General features: G+C 42.6%; 1 protein-coding gene across 3 annotated transcripts in view; it reads right to left on the reverse strand.

Moving 5' to 3' along the window:
• The window catches only part of FGGY (FGGY carbohydrate kinase domain containing), a 421,541-nt gene that overhangs the window by 362,137 nt on the left and 36,850 nt on the right, over positions 1 to 22,554 (reverse strand). For all 3 annotated transcript variants that reach the window (XM_082669259.1, XM_082669261.1, XM_082669262.1), the window contains one exon: positions 20,982 to 21,133. In XM_082669259.1, coding sequence (XP_082525385.1) covers positions 20,982 to 21,133 — 152 coding nt within the window. The remainder of the gene's footprint in view (positions 1 to 20,981; positions 21,134 to 22,554) is intronic.

Below are 22,554 nucleotides of genomic sequence, written 5' to 3' on the forward strand. Positions count from 1 at the left end.
TATGTACATTTGTATATTTCTTCATATATGTATATTTATTATCAGGATTGGCTCACACGATTATAGAAGCTGAGAAGTCCCAAGATCTGCAGTTGGCAAGCTGGAGACCCAGGGGTTCCAATCTGAGCCCAAAGGCCTGAGAACCAGGAGAACTGATGGTGTAATTTCTAGTTCAAAGGTCAACAGGCTCAAGACCCAAGAAGAGCCAAGGTTTCAGTCAAAGACAGGAAAAGACCAATTTTCAGCTCAAGGCAGTCAGGTAGGAGGAGTTCCCTCTTTTTCAGCCTTTTTATTCTATTCAGGTCTTCAATTGATTAGATGGGGCTCACCCACATTAGGGAGGAGAATCTGCTTTACTCAGCTGACCAATTCAAATATTAATCTCATCCAGATACACCCTCACAGACACACTTAGAATAACGTTTGAACAAGTGTCACCCTGTGGCCCAGTCAAGTTGACACATAAAATTACCCATCACACCACATCTTCACTATCCTATTTTCAGTCCATCACATTCTATCACCTGGATTATTGCCATCCTGTCTATGGTATACCACAAAAGTGGCCAGAACTCTCCCCAACCCTGTATTCATGCCCTTTGCAGTATGACTCTGTAGCTCCTCGCATTAAGAGGTGAATCTAGAGAAATGCAAATCAAAACTACAATGAGGTGCCACCTCACACCAGTCAGAATGGCCATCATCAAAGACTGTACAAATAACAAAGGCTGGAGAGGGTGTGGAGAAAAGGGAACCCTCCTACACTGTTGGTAAGAATGCAAGTTGGTGCACCCACTATGGAAAACAGTATGGAGGTTCCTCAGAAAACTAAAAATAGAATTACCATATGATCCAGCAATCCCACTCCTGGGCATATATCCAGAAAAAACTATAATTCAAAAAGATACATGCACCCCTATGTTCATAACAGCTCTATTCACAACAGCCAAGACATGGCAAGCAACCTAAATATTCATCGACAGATGAATGGATAAAGAAGATGTGGTACACATATACAATGGAATACTACTCAGCCTTAAAAAAAAGAATAAATAATGCCATTTGCAGCAACATGGATGCAACTAGAGATTATCATACTAAGTGAAGTAAGTCGGAAAGAGAAAGACTAATAACATATAATATCACTTATATGTGGAAACTAAAATACAACACAAATGAACCTATCTATAAAACAGAAACAGACTCACAGACATAGAGAACAGACTTGTGGTTGCCAAAGGGGGAGGGGGCTGAAGGAGGGCTGGAGTGGGAGTTTGGGGTTGGCGGATGCAAACTATTATATACAGAATGGATAAACAACAAGGTCCTACTGTATAGCACGAGAACTATATTCAATATCCTATGATAAACCATAATGGAAAAGAATATTAAAAAAGAATGGTGTATATATATATATATATATATATATGTATAACCGAATCACTTTGCTGTACAGCAGAATTTAACACAACATTGTAAATCAACTATACTTCAATTAAAAAAAAAAGAGGTGAATCTGTTTCTCCACCACTTGAATTGGGGCTGGGCTTAGGACCTGGCTTGACCAATGCAATGAAGCAGAAACACCACTGTGCTACTTCTGAACTGAGCTCTTGAAGACCTTGCTCTTGTCTTCTTGGAATGTAGAGCTGCCACGTGAGGCAGCTCAGGCTGACCTGCTGGAGGATGAGAGGACACGTGGAGCAAAAACCAACCGTCCCGGCCAAGGCTCCACACATTCAAGAGAGCCGAATAGAGCTAAGATCAGGAAACCCAGCAGCCCTCCGGAGACTCCTGAACACATTCAGCAGAGACAAGAAAATCCATTTAGCTTAGCTCATCCCTAATCAGTAACCTGCGTAATTACAAGGTAAATAAATGGTTGCTTTTTTACTCCATCAAGTGTTGAGGTGGCCTGTCACTACCCTAACTAATACAGCCTCTTTCAAATTTTAACCCCCTCAATTCCCTCCCTCTACACAGCCAGTTAGAATGTAATGGCCTATGTAAAATGAATATTTGACTATATAAATCATTCATTCATTCCTTCATTATTTATTTGGTATCCTCTACATGTCAGGTACTGTGCTCAGTGCAAGGGAAATGAGAGCAAACAATAGACACAGCCCCACCCACAGGGAGCTTTCAATGTAGTACCCTTTGCACCCTTCAAAGTTTTCTACTACCTTTGGAGTTAAAGATTAAATTTATTAACGTGGCATGTACAAACCATGTCTTACTTGCCAGCTTCGTCTCTGATAGATCTGAGATACTGCACTAAAATCACATACATCGTCCTTTTTCTCACCATTACATCTTTATTCATAGTGTTCCTTATCTGGATACCCTCCCTCCCTCACTTGGCCAACATGTGCTCATCATTTAGGACTCAAGTGTTACGCACTCCATGACATCTTCTCTGATTCCCCTAAGCTGGGTAGGGTGTTCTGTGCTATGCCCCCATAATACTCAGTGAATATCCCCATCATAGCCCTTCCCATCATCTGTTCACATGTTTATCTCTCTCCCTAAACTGAAATCTCTAAGAGTCAGGGACTGTGTTTTTGTTCAGTCTCGCTGTTCCTAGGACCTCGCACTGTATCTGATCTATAGACAAGGAATAACATTAGGTGAATGAACAAATAAATGAATGAGCAGAGATGTGCAAGCTGAACAGGAGTTTATGTAAATGGAAATAAGAAATGAATGGATAAGTGAATGAGGTTGTGAATAAGGACTGTCCCAGTTTCTCTTTTCTCATTCAAGTTAATGGCTTTTCACCATCTGTCTTAGGGGCAGAGACATATCCTAGCCAAGCCAGACTGCCAGGAAGATAAATTTCTCTTCTTAGGGTGAGCAGGTCCCTTGGAGAAGTTTCATTTTAATTGGAAAATGGATTCATTCACTTCCTGGCTGGAACTCCTGCGTCAGTGCAGCACCAGGCTGAATGGCTTCCAAGCGTACTGGAGGGGGGCTGAGGTGGGAAAAGCGCTCCATCAAATGTCGAGTGCTCTGGGACATCTGAGGACAACCTGGTGTCCAGTCCAGGCTGGCTCCCACTGGTGGCCCTCTTCTTTCTTTCCCCAATTTCCTTCAACTCAAACTTTGCTTACCCCCAACACATAAAGAATGGGTGTACTTTACGGTTCCATTTGGCATTTCTCGGGGGCTCATCTGGATATGTATATATGTGTATATATATCTCCTTCTTTATTTATACCACTGTCATTTCCTGCAGGGCACAGACAAGGTCCACGACTGAGAAATCCCTTCACTACTCAACTAGTAGAAGAGCAGAACTTCATAAACCCTTCCGTATGATGGATGTGTAACAGTCCAATGTCACAGAAAACATCCCTTTCTAAGGAACACTTCTGCATCTTTTGTGATGGGTCCTTCTATAGGGCACTGAACACTGTAAGGTTTTTGTGATGGCTCCAGGCTTCCATTTAGCCTCACCGCTCAACACCTTTGCGTTTCAGCACCCCTCCTCTCCCCTGTCCGATTCCTCAAACTGACTGATGCAATGGTAGTTCTAGTAACACAACGTGCTACTCTACATGGAGGTGCCTTTGCACACTCCACTGCCTCTTCTCCAGAGCCAGACCGCAAGGGTGCATATCCTGGCTCTAATACGTCACAGCTGTGTGACCTTCAGAAAGCAACTGAACTACTCTTCACTTCTACTTCTCTGTCCTATGAGAATTACAGAGGACAACTACCATCTTCACCACAGAGCTGTTGAGAGAACAACGAGCAAGTGTATGTGAAGTGTGCAGAACACCAGCTGGCTCAGAGTGAGCACGTCTTAAATGATTGTTCTTATTAGTTAGAATGTCAGTCCCGCCACGTTTCCAACTTCAGGAAGGAGCTGGGGCTTTGGAGACTGACACACTTCAGTTCAGATCTTGGTTCTCCTAAGGGAACCCTCCTATACTGTTGGTGGGAATGTAAACTGGTACAGCCACTATGGAAAACAGTATGGAGGTTCCTTAAAAAAACTAAAAATACAGTTACCATGTGATCCAACGATCCCACGCCTGGTCATACATCCGAATGAAACTATAATTCACGTCATACATTTTATCCATTTAAAATGTACAATTAAATGGTTTTTAGTATATTCTCCAAGTTGTGCAACCATCACCATGATTTTAGTACATACTCATCACCTTAGAAGAAAGATGTTCCTCATTTCCCCTGACCCCACAGTCCTTAATCTACTCATCTTTCTATCTCTATGGATCTGCCTATTCTGGACATTTCACGTAAATGGAAAAAGTGGTATTTTCGTGACCAGCTTCTTTCACTTAGCATAATGTTTCCAAGGTGTGTTTGTGATGATTTTACTGCTTTTATCATGAGCATTATACCTGCTTGGAGAGAAAAAACAAACAAACAAAAAACAAAAAGATACATGCACCCCTATGTTCCCAGCAGCACTATTCACAATAGCCAAGACATGGAAACAACCTAAATGTCCATCAAAAGATGAATGGATAAAGAAGATGTGGTATAGAAGATGTGGTACACATATACAATAGAATATTACTCAGCCATAAAAAAATGAAATGATGCCATTTGCAGCAACATGGATGGACCTAGAGATTATCATACTAAGTGAAGTAAGTCAAAGAATGACAAATACCATATGATATCACTTATATGTGGATCTAAAATATGACACAAATGAGCTTATCTACAAAACAAACAGACTCACAGACACAGAAAACAGACTTGTGGTTGCCAAAAGAGAGGGGGTGGAAGAGGGATAGACTGGGAGTTTGGGATTAGCAGAGGCAAACTATCATATAGAGAATGGATAAACAAGATCCTACTGTATAGCACCGGGAACTATATTCAATATCCTGTGATAAACCATAATGGAAAATAATACGAAAAAGAATGTATATATGTGTATGTGTATATGTGTGTGTGTGTGTGTGTGTGTGTGTGTGTGTATGTATGTATAACTGAATCACTATGCAGTACAGCAGAAATTAACCCAAAATTGTAAAGCAAATAAGTTTTAAAAAATAATAAAATTAAAAAAAAAAAATAACACCTTGGTTCTCCTACTTGGTAATTACATTACTCCTGGCCAGTAGTCACCTAATATCTCTAGGTTTCCCTTTGTTCACTGACAGCAGTGTTTAACTCATTATATTGATAGTATGATTCAATTCAGTGAGGTTATGCATGTTACAACGCTCATCCTGGCACATCCCCAGTAAATGTTAGTTTCCCCCACAATCCTTACTCTTCTCAAATTATATGGGGCCTATCCATCTTCCCTATTAGACTCTTAGGTCCTTTTAAGGAAGGACCATAATTAACTTCACCTGTAGCCCTACAGTTAACATGAAATAACTATTTCTTAAATGCAATACTTATTAACCATGCAATAATTTGTCTATCAGTCCTGGTTTGTGGCCAGGTGTGTGCTACATGTGAAGGTAACCATAGATGAAAGGCAGGAATATACTGGTCCTAATCCTCAGGTTGCTTACTGGTGAGGTATAGCAAAGAGTCTGCACAGGAAACACCCAGCCATGATACAGAAGCAGCACAGAATAATTCAAGTTTGAAAATATCTGATTTATAAACTAAGGATGCTGCATGGTCATGGAAGAAAGGCACTGTTGTGGGCAGGCAGCAGAAGAAACGTATTACTTGGGAGGTAGTGTCTGACTTCGCTGTGGAGGGAAGGCAAAGACTAAGGAAGATGGGATGGAGGGCAGTCCAGCTGGGGCAACGGGTCTGAACAAAAGTGCAGGAAGAAGCAGCACCTGCATCCCTGGCCATGGAAAAGGAGCCCTGAGAATGTCAGCCTGAGAGATGTGCACTGAAGTGGAGTAGGAAGCAAATCTGAATTCATTAGACAGGCCACAAGAGAATGGGGGGACCTTGAGGTTTGAGCAGGGGGTGATTTGTTACTCCAGTTTTAGGAAGGTTAGGACAGAAAAAAACATGGTGGGAAATCTGGAGGGGAGAAGAGGTGGAAGGCAGGAGGACCAGTTTCCATACATATTTCTGACACGGAAGAAAGAGACAGAACAGAGGAAGAGGAAGAAAGAAAGGAAAAGGGAGGCAAAAGAGAAGATGAGCGAGAAAGAAAATGAAACAAAGATTAAGTGGAAGAGAGAAGTGGCGAAGGAATGAGAAGAAAAAGACAAAAGCAAAAGATGAAGAGAGAGAGAAAGGGAAGATGGGGTGAAGAGAAAGAATAGTTTAAACATGAGAAGGGAATAAAGTGAGAATGACAGAAAAAGAAAGAAATGAAAAAGACGTGTGAAAAACAAGAGCAGGACCATGACAACGTCCCGACAATGAGACATAACGTGGAGAAGGAAGGGCAGAAGGCAGAGCCCCTCTCGCGGTCTGCAGCCAGCCTCTCCTCTGGGTGAATGAAGTCATGGCTGATGTCACCACCTCTGAGTCACACGCCCACCAAAGAGAAGGAGGAGGCCCCGCCCGGGGTTCCGTCCCACCCTCCTGGACAAGAGGGGTTCATTCTCTGCCTTGCGCTCCGGGACATTGTCTAGTCTGGTCCTGAGAGGACTGAAATGAGGAGGGCTTCTCCTTGAGCCCAGGGAGGACACTGCCGCCACAGAAGCACGCCAAGCCTGTCATCACTGGGTTCTCAGATCCAGGCCCTGAGGTGCGATGGTCAGAACAGGGGCGACAGAAGCTTCTGGCTTTTCTATGCCTGGGGCTAGGGCTCCATTCCATGATGTCCAAAAAGGAAATTCCCATAATGAATGGTACTGAATACGCAAAAGGGCCTCCAAAGGTGCCTTTAGACCGAGCTAGAACTGCTTTCTCACATTCTAGGCTCGCACCACGCTCTCTCTGCAGCCCCACGGAGGCCTCCTTTCCTCGGACTGCCAGACCTCTTCCCACGCCAGTCCATCCACCCCACTGAGTGCTTACCTCCATTAGCCCCCAACCTACATGTCACCTCCTCCTGGCTCCTCTTCCCCAACCCGGGCATATTTCCATAAGGAACTGAATTTCCATCCTACCTACAGAGCACTGTGCCTTTATTTCTGTCCCTCTTCTAGAATATGAGCTGCTTGAGGACAGGGACTCTGGTTTACTGCTATACTCCCAGCATTTAACCAAGTACTTGAAATAAAATAAATTTTCAATAAATATTTGCTGAATGAATGAATGTCCTCGGTCAACTCTGGCAGGAACCGATGGGTATCATGCTAGTATTTTTAGACCTCTTCTGAGGTCTAAAGACCTCTCCTCTTACAGCCATCATCCTGAGAATGCTGGTTACTGAAGACAGTGCCCCATAAGCTACTAATAACAGTGCAAGTGAAACTGCTCTGTAAACAGTCACTTGGGGCATCAGAGGATGGATTTACTCTCCCCCTGATTCCTCCACTCTCCACAACCCTGGGCCTGTGAGCTGCTGTGGAAAGGGCACAGGCTTGAGTTAGATTTGAGTTAGATGCCCTGCTCTAGCACTCACTCCTAGCCTGTTTCAAGCTCAAACACAAATACTACTACCTACTCCCCAAGTTGTCCATCAAGATTAAGCACGGTTAAAAAAAAAAAAAAGGGCCTACCCTCAGACCATGTGGATTTTCCCCTTCACTCTTAGCTCTCTTAACTGCATCTAGAGTTAAGTATATGAAAAATAGACCTCACTAACCTTTTTCCCAGAAATCAACTTCTGTCCTAATCATCACCTGAAAATACATCCCTACCACCAGCACCCTACAACTTACCAAATAACTTCTCATACAAAATATTGTTGTCAATACCATTTCATGAACAGGAAACTAAGGCGCCTAAGTGAAATGAATTGCCCAAGATCATGCAGACAGTTAAGTGAACAACCTGGTGTGAAACCTCGGCCACTTGAACTCCAAACCCAATACTCCTTCACTGCTGCCTGGCTGCTGCTTCCCAGCACATGGGCGGTGCTTGATAAATACTTGCACAGTGACTCACTCCCTTTCTCAGGTCCACGGTCTGGTCTCTGACCCCCGGTCAAAGCCAGACCACACGGCCTCATGCCAAGACAACTGCAGTAGGTTTCACTCTGGTCCTGATTCTCTCCTCTATCTTAGGCTCACAGAATGCCAGCACCGAAAGAGAACTTCAGGAGTTACGGCTGTTCCCAAATGCCAGTCCCTGAACTGGTGCTCATCCATGACTGGTCATTTTCACTAATCAGTGGTGAATAATACAAATAATACTAGAGAAGATGAAACCCTTATTATTAATAATATTATGAATAATTAATTGGTAAAAAGATCTTACGTCCTGGTAGCTTGCTTTGCTTTCCTTGGGCAAGCTCTAATACTCTGCACATGCAGCATTACTGGAAGGAAACATTTATCTGTGCCACAGTTCAGACCCTTAAGCGAAGCCCGAATGAGAGACAGAGGCCAGAGGGGGCAGAGCCACTTACCCAGGCAGCTTCTAATTCCCTCCGAACACTCCCTAGTCTTGCATTTTTGAGCCAGAAGACACTGACTCTTGAGATGACACAGCCTGGAAGCCAGACTAAAGCAGCTTTTTGAGAGGGTGTGGGTAGGGGTACTGATGAGGCTGTAGAGCTGAGATCAGACTTCCTTTTACTACTGAGGTCACTCCCAAGTTTCACCTAATCCACAGCCTCTCCATACAGGAAGGATTCAGAGAGATGTAGGCTTTGATGGGGATCCCTGAGTCCCTTTGTCATTCAACCAGCAGAGTGGACACAGCTTCATGCACAGAGACTGGCCTCCAGTGAGGTCTTAGCTGCAGAAGTACTGCCAGGACCCTGGGGTTCAGAAGAGCTAAGGAACTAGTTGGATCATTTATTCATTTTTTCCAACTGCAGATGTTTCAGGAGGAGGTAAATGCAAAGAGGAGGAAGAGGCCAGCTCTTTGGGAGGTAACTCTAACGTGCTGGAGCAGCGGTCCCCAACCTTTCTGGCACCAGGGACCAGTTTTGTGGAAGACAATTTTTCCACGGACCGAGGGCGGGGAGGAGGATGGTTCAGGCGGCAATGCAAGCGATGGGGAGCAGCAGATGAAACTTCACTTGCCCGCCCGCCGCTCACCACCTGCCGTGCAGTCCAGTTCCTAACAGGCCGCAGACAGGTACCAGTATACGGCCTGGGGGTTGGAGACCCCTGTGCTGGAACACAGACGAAATAGAAATGGGTTGGAGTTTGTGTAGTGGAGGGAATCTTAGACCTCACCCGGTCTCAAGCGTGATTCTTTAACTGTGAGTCTAACTTAGGTAACTTTTTTATTCTAGAGTTCATATTTATCTTCAAAATTTAAGCCAAACAAATGTGGTATCTGGGATCTGAAATTTAAACTAAGAGAACCAGGTATCTCATCTGTAGGACAGACCGGGGCACCTTGCCCCTGATAAAGACTGGAGTTGACCAGCTAACTTTTGACTCCTTAAATTCATTTCCTAGAGTTAGAAAACCCAGGTTTTTGCATCCCAACACTGCCAGAAGTAACAGCCAGTAGGTAGTAATCCATCTAACTCCCTCCATCCTCATCTTCTTTATCTGTGAAGTAAGTGCTAACATCTACCTCACAGGATTTTCAAAAGAATTAAGCAAGATAGCAGAGTTAAAAGGTAGATAGATAGATAGTTAATAAATTCAGTAGATAGTTAATAAATTCTAGTGCTGGTGTTGATGATGTTTGTAGACAGCAATCAAACAGAGTCAATATCTTAAATAGAATTTAGTAAGTATCTCGGAAAGATGTTATTTCAAACTGCTTTCACAAGGGTAACAATATCTCAACTTACTCCAAAAACTTAAGGTGGATTGATTGGATGGATAGAAGGACATATAGATGGATATATATGTGATAAACCAAGTACAGTAAAATGTTAATGGCAGAATCTAGGTGATGGTTCTAAGTGTTCACTATAAAATTCTTTCAACTTTTCTGTATGTTTGACAATTCTGATAATAAAATGTGGGGAAAAAATGGCTTTCACAGCCTCTTACATTTGGTCCTAGACTTGGGAGCCCCTTGAGATTAAAGGATACTCTTGGCTTCCGCCTTGTCTCCCCATCACCAGGTACAACGCCTTCCTCATAGCAGTTACTAGACGAATGTTTGTTTCACTGATTAAATGAATATATCCCTACAATAGCAGCACAGTTATTCTCATTTTGAAGACAATAGAACCAAAAAAAAAAAAGAATAAAACCAACCCATATGTTCAGAGAAATGAGATTTACTTACCCCTCCAGAAGAATGCTGTGACTTGCATCTTGTCAGACTTCTGGCCTCCCTCCTCCCTTTCCCCAGTTAACATCCACCTATCCTGGGCCCCCAGATTTCCAAGCTAACAGTCCACCTTAGTGCAGCTGATCATGCTAATGAGTTCTTGTATCACAACACACATTAACTGCACTGTATATTTTAGTGTCTTTTCTAAAGACAGTATTTTCCTCCAATAGATGTGACCTCCATTTTAACCACTGTGAGGAAAGAATTTTCTTCATTTTTTGTTTTACATCGAATCATACCATGTGAGCATAAGGCCAGCCAAACTTAGCAATCTTTCTCTCTCTTCTCTGGTTATACTGTAAATTCCTAGATGTAGCTGACACCCCTACACAGTGGTCGGACAAGGCTGGCAGCAAGGAAGCTGGGCACGTGGACTATGCTATTACAGCCGTAAGTCTGGAAAGGACCAGGAAACAAGAATTCATTTAGCAAATATTTATTGAATATTTTTTCAATGACAAGCACTGTGTTTGGGTCGGGGAAGACAATAGTCAGGTATGGAGAGAAAGGTTTGGTCCCTCCTCTTACGGAGCCAAGAATCCACCAATCCAGATGAGGAAGGAACATGGTGCAGCAGAAAAAAAACAAACGAGAAAAACAAGACAGGATTTAGATCCAAAAGGACCTTCATAAAGACCCAAGCCTGATACCTGTGGACAAGTCACTGCATCTCTTTGAGGCTTATTATATTTATCTATAAAATGTAACAAATAGTAACGTTTAACTTGCAAGGCCATGTCACCAATCAAATAAAGAAAACATATGTCCAAGTCACAGAAGTTATAAAGTAAAATACAAAATAAAGTATCATAACAATAGCTGACATTTATTAAATGTTATTAGATATCAGGCCAAGTCCTTCTTTTTTTTAAAATTTTGGCCTGCTTTTTTAAATTACTCTGTTGGACTATAAAAGTAAAAGAATACAGCATATATTTGGCATAAATCAAATATGCAAATGCAGGGATAAGGAAAGGATTCACTGTCCAGGTAAATGAAGGCAGGCCATCAGCCTCAACACTCCATATATTTTAGTTACGAGCCCAGTTTATGGGAAGACCACCCTGGAGAGAAAATCCACAACAGATGCCCTAACATCAGCTGACAGTACCGTCCGCAGTGCTCAAAGGCTGGGAGGAATCTGGTCCAAACGTAAAACGGCCCTAGTATAAACATTCTAAAGAGAGCTTGTCTGATTCAGTTGATGTGTCTTGGATTTTCTTGGGGGTGAAGGGAGCAACATAAAGGGGTTAGTCCCCTCAGAGCACAAAGACACAGAAGAGAGGCCCAGAGGAGTTACTGCATCAATCTCACAAAATAAGCAGTGACTCAAGGTAACAGACTGCAGCCAAGGGATGGCTCTGGGGTAGAAAGGAGTAGTAATACTCCAAACTTCCTTTTCCACAACAGGGAAGAGAAAATGAAAGTACACTCAACTTGCAGTGGATCTTTACTTTGGAATGGAACTATCTGGACAGACAAAACCCAGCAATCAAAAATGGCATGATAAATGATTTGATAAGTTCATGCATCCATCCATTAAAATATGTACTGAGTTATCAGTGTGAGATGCTAAGCAATGCCCTAGACACCAGGGACATGGAGATAAGTGAGGTGCAATATAGTTTAATGAATTCCAGGGTAGAGGTAAGGGGAGGATGCCATAGCGGACAGAGGGCAGGACCCCAATCAACATAGAGAAAGTCAAGGAAGGCTTCCTGGAGTTTGAAGAATTAGTATAAGTTTCCCCAAGTGAAAAGAAATGATTTTAAGTTTGCCAGGCAGAAGGAAGACCTCAGCAAAGACCCAGAGGTGTAAGAGAACATGAGTATGGTATCCTTAGATCCACTGACCAAGAAATTCCCCAACTGGAAAGTCTTTCCATTTCTCTAAGCATTTTGTTATAGGAAAAGTAATGATGGATTCCTTGAACAAATTCCCGCAGTCTGGGTCTCAAATCCAAGTGCCTAGACGGGTAGTTGCTGGAAAAGGAAATGGTGAGGCAGGCTGGGTGGGGACCACTGTGAAATGAAGGACACTCGCCCCTTCTCGAGGGGCAGCTCCTGCACAACTCTGGCCAGTTCCTTCCACATGGGAATGTGAACCCAGGACTGCTAAATCCTTTTGTTATTTTTTCTAGAGAAGCAGAAAAATCTGGATTTTTATGTGAAATTTCTTAGTTTTTAAATGTTGGACACTAATTCAAAAAAGAATTTTTTTTTCAAGCACAGGGTGGGTCCACCAAAACCCATCTGGGGACCAGATTCAGCTTGTGGGCTGCCAGCCTGTAACCCTACACATGAGCTGAAATGAGCAACAGGGCAGTGAGGGCCAACGGATATAGCCCAGGGGCTGGAGGAGGGCTGGACTTGGTGAGGATCCTGGTTCTACCACTTACTGCATAGCTTTGGGGAAGCAAGCTACTTAAGCCCTCTGGGTCTTGTTTTCCTCATCTGTAAAATGGGATAATAATACTGTGTCACTGAGGGGCTTAGAGGAAATATTGCATGTAAAGTCCCTCATACAGTGCAGATGGTTTAGGAAAATAATCCCAAGAAGAAAAAAAAAATCCCATGCTAAATAACGAAGTGTTGTCAACCAGAAAGGTTAGCTAGGACTATAAGATTACTTTTTAAATGGAAAAGTACAAAGAAGTAATAAAAGCATGATCTTTGTGCTGTAACATTAGCAAACTATACCAACCACGGATAGTGTCTCATTATTGTTTTTTGTAATATACAGCCATTTTTTTTCTATACTGTAAGTCTCTTAAGACAAATACATTTATAAGACTGCACAGCCTCATAACTTTTTTCCCTTTCACATTATAGTGTAAACTTTGTTGTTCCTATACAAATATTTATTATCTACCCAGTACATATGCCAGAAGGATCTTTTTGAAGTCATAAAACAGATCATGTCACACGCATGTTTAAAATCCATCAACCATTTCTCACTGTCTTAGAATAAAATCGAAATTCCTGTCCACGGCCTCAAGGCTGTGCAGGATCTGGCCCCTGGTCACTTCTCTTACCCACCTCCTGCCACTCCCTGCCTTGCTCATACCTGGCCAGCCCTGCTGACCTCCTATGCTGATCTCTCAGGTGCTTTCCTCCTCTCATTGAATCTGCTGCTCCTTCTTCCTGAAAGTCTCATCATTCTTGTCAACCAAAACCTCCCAAGAGAACACACTAGCTATGCCAAATCTGTTCATCTGCCATTCTCCTTCATAGCATTTTCCAGAAAACAAAATCACTTTGCCTATGTATTTGTCTCCGTGTCTCTTTTCTGCTGCTCTATGCTAGAATCTAAGTTCCCAGAAGGCTACCCAGGGCCCTCATCTGTCTTGCTCACCTTGCAACCTCAGTGCCCATCATACAGGAGACACTCAGCCAAGACTTTTTAAATGAAAAAAATGAACCCACCACCCATTGTTCCCAGCCTCAGATTCTCCTGAAGTCATTACTTCCAAGTTTTTTCCCTGAACTAGATTATTCAAACCCTGCAAGACAAACACTTGAAGAGGTAGTAGAGTGAAATGGCTCTGAAATGAGTCTATGGGTCTGAAATGCCAAGGTTCAAACCCCAGCCTTGCCATTTATTAGCTGAATAACCTTAGGCAAATTGCTTAACATCTCTGAGTCTGTTTTGTCATCTGTAAAATATGAGACTTGACTTCATAGGGTGGTTGTGAGGATTAGATGAGTTTAACATGGATGAAATGCTTAGACAAGTACTACGTATATAATAAGCACTGTATACATTTTAGCTACTGTTTTCATCTAATTCCTTATTCTGTTGTTATTGCTTAGTCCAAAAAGGCTGTAATTTTGGGGACTTCCCTGGTGGTCCAGTGGCTAAGGCTCCGCACTCCCAATTCAGGGGGCCCGGGTTTGATCCCTGGTCAGGGAACTAGATTTCACATGCCACAACTAAGACTTCCATGCCGCAACTAAATATCCCATGTGCCAAAACTAAAAGATCCTGCATGCCGCAACGAAGACCCGACTCAGCCAAATAAATAAATACATATACATATACGTGTGTGTGTGTGTTTTTAATTTTTAAAAGGCTGTAATTTTGTGAAGACAGAGACCACCTCTGGGTTCCCACAGTGAAGTGCACAGGTCTCCACAGGAGGGGGATGGGGGATGGAGCTGTTTGTATGGTTCTTGATGTACGTATGCTTGCATGATACGAGACGAGGAGTAAGACACTTAACATTTTTGAGCCTCAGTTTCCTCATTTATAAAAAGAGATAATATCTACCCCACATGACTAGTGTAAAGATTAAATAATCATTGTGGAATAAAATAATTCTGGGGCCGGAGGCACTGGTGAATTTTAGGGGAAACAAGTAGAAGGTATTCAATAAGTCAATCAGCTTTGCAATTCAAAGCTGGCTGCTTTCTGGTATAGGTATTACACATAGGATGTGGATGATTCAAATAAATGAATGACTCTGAAAATATGCTTTATACTCTTCTACTATTTTCTATGATTGTCTCTGACAACTCTGTGGTCATTTTTAGGTGGTTTCCGTAGCTATTATTCAAACAGGAAAAGCATACCACTCATTACACTCAGCTACTTAAAATAAGATATTCTAGTGTTTAAAATTCTCTCGATTGGTGCTAGAATGTTATTGACATGCCCATCAGTAGAGACAAACATTTTTATGCACAGTGGAAGTGAGAATTAGACTACTCTTTGAATAAGATATTTTACAAATATCTGACTAAATTATAATAATTCCACAAAGCTGGTATTATTATCATCATTTGACAGCTCAGCATGCTGAAACTCAGAGATGCTGACTTAGCCTAAGGTTGCAAAATCGGTAAATGGTGGAGAAAGATTTAAATGCAAGTGTGTTTGGCTTCAAATCCTGTACTTTTTCTGTTGTTACAGAACTGTGTTCTATCTCCCAGAGCTCCAATCTTGTATGAGCTGTACTGCTAAGATCTGACGAATGTAGGTAAATAATGTCAGACCTATGCATGAAATGTAAAGCCAGAGTAACTAACAGAAAAAGACTATAGTTTCCACCAAACTGCCATCCAAAAAGAAATGGTGGGCTTCCCTGGTGGCGCAGTGGTTGAGAGTCCGCCTGCCGATGCAGGGGACACGGGTTCGTGTCTCGGTCTGGGAGGATCCCACATGCCGCGGAGCGGCTGGGCCCGTGAGCCATGGCCGCTGAGCCTGTGCGTCCGGAGCCTGTGCTCCGCAACGGGAGAGGCCACAACAGTGAGAGAGGCCCGTGTACCGCAAAAAAAAAAAAAAAGAAAAACGAAATGCTGCGTTTCCAAGAAAGAAACTGACATTGTTTATCTTTCATAAAGTTTCAAGATGAGAAACCTAAAGAAAAGAGAATAATTGTTACTATATCATCAAGAAGAATGAAAGAATAAGGCCAGTCGAGGCCCTTACTGTGCCAGCCTCTTACTGTACAGAAGGGACAAGGACCAGGCTTTCCTGAAGTCTAACAGAGTTTTCTTTTCAGGAGTTCCTACTGCAAAGCATCCAGTGCTAGGTGTGCTAGCACCTTCCACAGCTAGCAGGAAGTTATCAAACCACCCCTCTGGCTATCCAAACTCCCAGGTTCCTCCCAAGAATCTACATACACAGGATAAAGCACATTAGAACCAATCAGAGAATCATTTACTCATTTTCCCAATATGTTATCAGGGGAACAGAAGCAGAAGGGCATGGACTGGGGAGATGAAAGGGGCAGATATATTTTCTAAACCCATCAACAAAATCCTCTGACATTCCAGCCAGCTGCTTCCAGACCTTTGGAATGAACAATGAAAATTGCAAACTATAAAATGATTAGTTTTCTGTTCTGCTGACAATAGCAAAAAGAGGAAATGAGTTAAAAGATGGACTGGAATATCTCCATGCATCCGCTACAAGCCAGATAATTATCTTCCATTAACACTGAGCTGTCAGGATCGGCATCAGCCTGTTAACTTGCTTGACCTTCCTCAGCCTGCACCTTGTTACCCTACAATGTTTCACGTTTATAAAGATAGGAGACTCCAGCTGTTCCAGCCTGAGAGAACTTAATTTACATTTGGCCTTCATTAAGATGAGAGTCAGAATCATTGAGACCAAATGGAGAAGCCAGACTGCTGGGGGTTATGAAAAAATCAAATGGCATTTTTCCTTTTATCTGACAATTCTTATTAAGGAGACGTACGTCAACCTAAAACACACAAACCTTATATGCAAAGGACATGATTAAAATTCCATATTGCAGAACTAGGACCCGAGTAAAGGCTTTGCCCAAAAGGTACGGTGGTCCTAGTATACCACTTCTGTCTTCTGAGAAGTCTGAACTCCAAATTCTGCCCAACTCCCTCTGACATCTGATTCCAGGCTAAGGACAAGGAGCACATGAATGACAGCAATACCGAGATGAGCGGTGAGCTCTGACTCCTCCACCTAGCTCGCCCCTCATGGCCAATCAGCCCCAATGTCCTGCTGACATTAACCCCTAACGATTTCTGGAACCCACCTCCTCTCCATCCCACAGTGCCTAATTCAGGTCTCATCACTTCTCACCTGGAAAACTGCACTAGCTCCTCACTGGCCCACTCAAATCATTCAAACAATGTTTACTGAGTACCTACTATCTGCCAGGCATTTAATTAGGGATAGGGACACAACAAGGAACAAAATGGATATCATCTCCATCCTCCCGTGGATTACTATGGTTGGAGGGGGTGAGCTTTTATACAAATCATCATACAAATTGACGTGTCATTACAATTTATGAAAGATACAATGAAGTAAAATTAAGAGTACGATGACAAGAGACCTCTGATTTATTTGAGGGTCAGGAAAGGCTTTTTTAAGGATGTGACAATAAAGCTGAGACCTACATGATGAGTTAGAATCAATGGTGAGAAGAGGGAAGAATATTCAAGCAGAAGGCACAGCATCAGAGCATCATTAAGACCAGAGGTAAGCAAACTTTTTCTCTAACAGTCCAGAGAGTAAATATTTTCAGCTTTGCAGGCCATGCAGTCTCCATCTCAAATACTCAGTTCTACCACTGTAGGGCAAAAGCACCACAGACAGTAGATAAACGAACAAGCACGGCTGTGCTCCAATAAAACTTTATTTATGGCCACTAAAATTTTAATTTCCTATCATTTTCACAAGTCACAAAACATGACTCTTCTTTTTCAAACATCTGAAAATGTAAAACTCATTCTTAGTTCCCAGGACATCCAAAAACAGGCAACAGGCCAGATTTGGCCCATGGCCCTAGTTTGCCAACCCCTAGTCCAAAGGCTGAGGTGGCAAAGAGCTGGTGTGTTTGAGGCACTCTGAGTGGATCCCTGTGGATGGATCAGAGTGAGCAAAGTGAGAGACACACAGTAAGCAGAGGAGGGAGGTGAAAATGACGTCATACACCATCTTCTGAGCCAGGTTACAAATTTTGGAGTTTATCCTAAGGGCAAAGCAAGGCCAAGTAAGTGCTATAATGAGGAAAGTAAGAAACCTGGTTTTAGGGGAATTCCCTGGTGGTCCAGTGGTTAGGACTTAGTGCTTTAGCTGCTGGGGCCCAGGTTCCATCCCTGGTAGGGGAACTAAGATCCCACAAGCCGCACGGCATGGTCAATAAATAAATGCACACGTACTAATAAAAACATAAGTAAATAAACTGGTTCTTACTCCCCCGCACACACATTTTCTCATTCCTAATCCAATCTCTTCACCCTGCCAAAGGTATCTAAGACACTTTCCCCCTTGCCTCACAACCATCCACTAATCTCTCACCAAATAGGCCCTTAACAAACTGAGCCCAGGCTACTTACCTGGTCTCACTTCCTACTACACTCAGGGAAGCATCCCAGGCTCCTGTCCTAGGGCCTACACACCTTACCATAATGAACCTCATTCTCTCTAGAATACTGTATCCTTCCTGTCTTCTCTACTATGCAAAACCTCCACTCATACCTTGAGGCTCATCTCAAGTAGCTCGTGCAGGAAGCAAATTATTTTCCCTGAAAGCACTCTGCATATGCCTGCATCTCGGCGCTCAGTGCATCTTCTGCCGGCTCTGGTTCCATGCCTCTCTTCTCATTATGCTCCCCCACCATTGTCCCCAGTGGTCACTGTGCCGCTTGAGGGTAAGGCCGAGTCCTCTTTGTGCCCATGTCCCCAGTTCCTACCACAGTGCTGGTTCACAGCAGGACCTCAGGTAAGATTTGGCAAATTAAGGAATGAATGAAGAGTAAACAAATGGCAGCCCAGTAAACTTGGCACAGACTCTCATGTTCTGACGTCGAATGTGCTGTTGAACAGCAGCTCAAGCTACTGTACTTCCCTGTGCCTCAGTCGCCCACAAGCCCAATAAAAAGAAGGTACTGTTTCCCGATTCTCCACACATGGATGCTTTTCAGGATACAAAGGTAGAGCCTTTAGCATCGAAAGTGGTTTTGTGAGTCTGCAGGCCAGCAACATCAGCATCACCTGGGAGCTTGTTAGAAATGCAAATTCTTAGCTCCCACCACAGGGCTACTAAGTTAGAGTCTGCAGTTTAACAAGCTCTCCAGGTGATTCATTTACACTTTGAAGTTTGAGAAGAGCCAGCTGTAAGCCATGCTGGTAGGCTTTAAGGAGAAGGTACGAAACATGATTTTTGAAGTTGTTTTGATTTTGAATTTGTAATCACAGTAAAACCAAAGGAACTCTCAGCAAGGATTCCTGGGCATGCTTACCAAAAAGACAAAAAAAAAAAAAACTGAAAAAGTCTGAAAAACAGATTTGAGGCTCAGCCTTCAGGTAGTTAAATGCACCTTACTCAGAAAATTCTGAAATGGAATTGATTAGATGGATGGATGGATGGATGGATGGATGGATGGATGGATGGTCAGTCTTAGGTCATAATCATTGCCACACAAATCTAGAACTTAATTATTTTCTATGGGCTTTATTTAGTGCAGTTAGATCTCAAGCGCACAAGTAAATATCCTGACAGGTTCATACCAAAGGTATATTTAGATCTCCTGGGATATACAGCCCTGAGCTGGCTATGAAGCAGGTGCTCAATAAGGCTCTGGTATTGCACCAATGACCACCTGCTCAATCCTCCTCACTTAATTCAGAACAGCTATTCCTCACCTGTGGTCCAGAAGGGTGACATAGCCAACCCATTTGTTCTTTTGCACATGTTTAGGCTGGCTTAAAGACCATCACCACCCTCATTCCTGGTCCTTCCCAAAGTGGTATGCTTCACAGAGGATTTTAGTACTGCATGACTAATGGGATGAGCTGGGATTTGGAGACCAGGAGACACAGGTTTAAATTCTGGCTGTATCGTCTGTTTGGGAAAGTCATATAACCCTCTCTCCGAGCCTCAGTTTCCCATGCCATCTACCAGGCAGAGGTTGTTAGGATGAGATCAGTTAAAGTCTATAGCACACATAGCAGAGTGTGGAGGCAGTGCAAATACAAATCAATACACTGCTTTGTATTTCAGGATATTTTTGTATCAAGTTTCCAAACTGATCCAGTCCAACTCTCTCACTTTAGAGATGGAAAAAGTGAGGCCTGGGGATGAGAATTGCTTTGCCCAAAGTCACACAGTGTGATGCAAACAGAGTCAGAATTAGGATCCTAAAACCCCCAACTCCTAAAACACTCTGTGTTTTCAAACTCTTAGCAAATATAGAAGTCTTTCTGCAAATTAAAACTTACAAAATAGCTCAATATACTAAACAAGTAACAAGCCAAGCCTGCCTTGATTACTGACGCCCTTTTTACTTACCTCCCTTCTGCCCCATGGTGGCAATCCAAGGACACCTCCTCATCACCTTTAAACTCTCCCCAACCCCACATTTGAGTAATTGAAGACTCAATCCACCTGAAACCTCAGGGCCAGTAGATGAATCACGGCAGGTCTTATCATTAGACGGATTCGCTCCTCACCAGACCACCTAGGGGTTTTCAAGTTCCTGCAATTCCCAGAGGACTTGAACTTTCTCACACATCCATCTCTACTGGGAACCATTAAGCTGACATCACCATTCTCCACACTTCATAAATGATTCTAACATCTGGAAATGGGAACCACCTGCAAGTGCCTTAGCCAGAGATCACCTTATCACAAAAGGGTATGGAAACTCAAGTTCAGGTGAGATGAGAAAGGCATTCCATAAAATGCCACTAAGGCCAAAGATTAATCATTGGGGGCTAAAAGTATGTAGAGAAAGAATGTTCCAGTCAGAAGATTTGGACTTGAATCCCAGCTCTGCCACTTTCTAAGTGGAATGGTAATTAACCTCTCTGAACTTCAATAGAACAGTGGATATTAAGAAAATCAATTTCAGTCATTTTTAGGTTCAAATCCTGGTTCTGCTGCAAACTTATTGAGTCACTTTGGGTGAGCTGACGAATCTCTATTAGCTTTAGTTTTTACAAATACAGAAAAAGAAAAAAAACTACTTTATAGGGTTGCCGTTAGGATTCAAAGAGATAATCTGCATCAAATACTTATTTCAGTGCCTTGCCTGAGTTAGGCAGAATGACTTAACCACAACCGAATCAATAAAATGGGATCAACCTTCCTGAGACTTGCTGCAAAAATCAGATACAACAGCCGTGATGAGCAGGGTGCCTGGTACCAATAGATTCAATAAAGGGAATCCTCTGCTATTATGAGTAATCGCTCCTCAACGCTATGCACTTACCTCTTTTAGCCACAGAAGCTTCGGGGCCTGCATTTCCACGGACATCACGCCCCCAACGTACTGCAGGACACTGTGCTTGGTTTCGTTGATCCTGTGGACCTGATTGACCGCCCGGTGGTCCAGCCACATGATGATGTTTCGATGAGGATCCCCTAGCAAAAACAAGGGAGATGAGGACACAGGTGCATCCTTACCCTTCTAATTCAAGGGGGCACTTATGGATTCCCAAGGGCAAAAATCTGCACAACTGCTTGTATAATTTCACACATCAACAAGAAACAAGTGAAAGGACCACCACCAACACTGACTAGGTACATCCTACCCATATCTCAGACCCTTGAAGAGACGTGCTCTTTGAATATAGTCCCAGGGTTAAACGTCTAAAGGAAAAACCAGTCAAGATCCACCAATTAATTATATTACCATTCATTCTCTCTCAACTTTTCCCCTTCCTTTCCTATCTCACTTATTTTAGAAAAACTTTTCTGGGTACATACTCAAGAAAAGAGCCAATGAAATAAGGCTAAAACAATACTTCAGCTTTTTAAGGTATGTCTCCTTGAAATATGGACAAATATTTTAGGTATAATATCATATACATTTACATAATGGCTTTTATTTGCCTATATTCTCACTTCCTCTAGTCACTCTAATTAAAATTAGTTAATTTAAGTGTTTTTCCTCACTCGGTTGGTTTGTGTGGTGGGGTGGGAAGCACTGGAATTTTTTTTCCATTCTGGAACCAGGCAGACCTAATGGGGAACGTTCTTTCAGTATAGGCAGAAATATTGAGAAAGTTATTTAATTTTTCTTAGCCTAAGTGTCCTTATCTGCAAAATGTAGCATATAAAGATTAACTGAGATTTTTCATTCATTGAACAAAAGATAATGTGCCTAAAGGATATGGCAAGTACTTGTCACATAGTAGGCCCTCAAGAGGAATAAATCACAGGAAACAGAATTTAAAATCAGCTGGAAAAGGAGCATGGGCAGTGCCCCTCACATCCTACCTCTACCATCCTGCAGCCCACAGAGAAACTAGTTGCCCCTTTCCCCCTTCCCCAGACTCTGCTAATTCATCCTGCACTGATGGGCAAGCCAGTATTCTTTTCACAGTCCTCTGCTTCCTCTGATGGCAAAATGCAGAGAACAGCAAGGAATATACCTGGGAGATTATAAACGGGGAAGATAAAAGGGACTCAAGAGTAATTGAGATAGGCAGTTCACATGTTATTTTATTTACTGGCAAAATAACTGCAGCAATTATATAATTTTGCTAATATGCGTGTTTATAAAGCTGCACATGCGCGTTTGCGTGTGTGTGTCCCAAGCCTCGTGCTGAACCTCTTGCACACATCGTCTCATTTAATCCTTAAAACAACGCTGAGATCTAGGCCGTTTTCAACGACAATCTGACTCCGAGATTGAAGACATGCCTACTACCTCACAGCTGGGAAAAGCACAAAGTGTTCTTTGAAAGTAGATCTGTGCAGAGAATGGATAAATAAATTAGTAAAACCAATTTAAACTCGAGCTACACACATCAACATGAATAATGACACCAGCTGGGGTA

This window comes from Grampus griseus (assembly GCF_964374135.1).
Source record: "Grampus griseus genome assembly, chromosome: 1".
Classification (NCBI taxonomy): domain Eukaryota; kingdom Metazoa; phylum Chordata; class Mammalia; order Artiodactyla; family Delphinidae; genus Grampus; species Grampus griseus.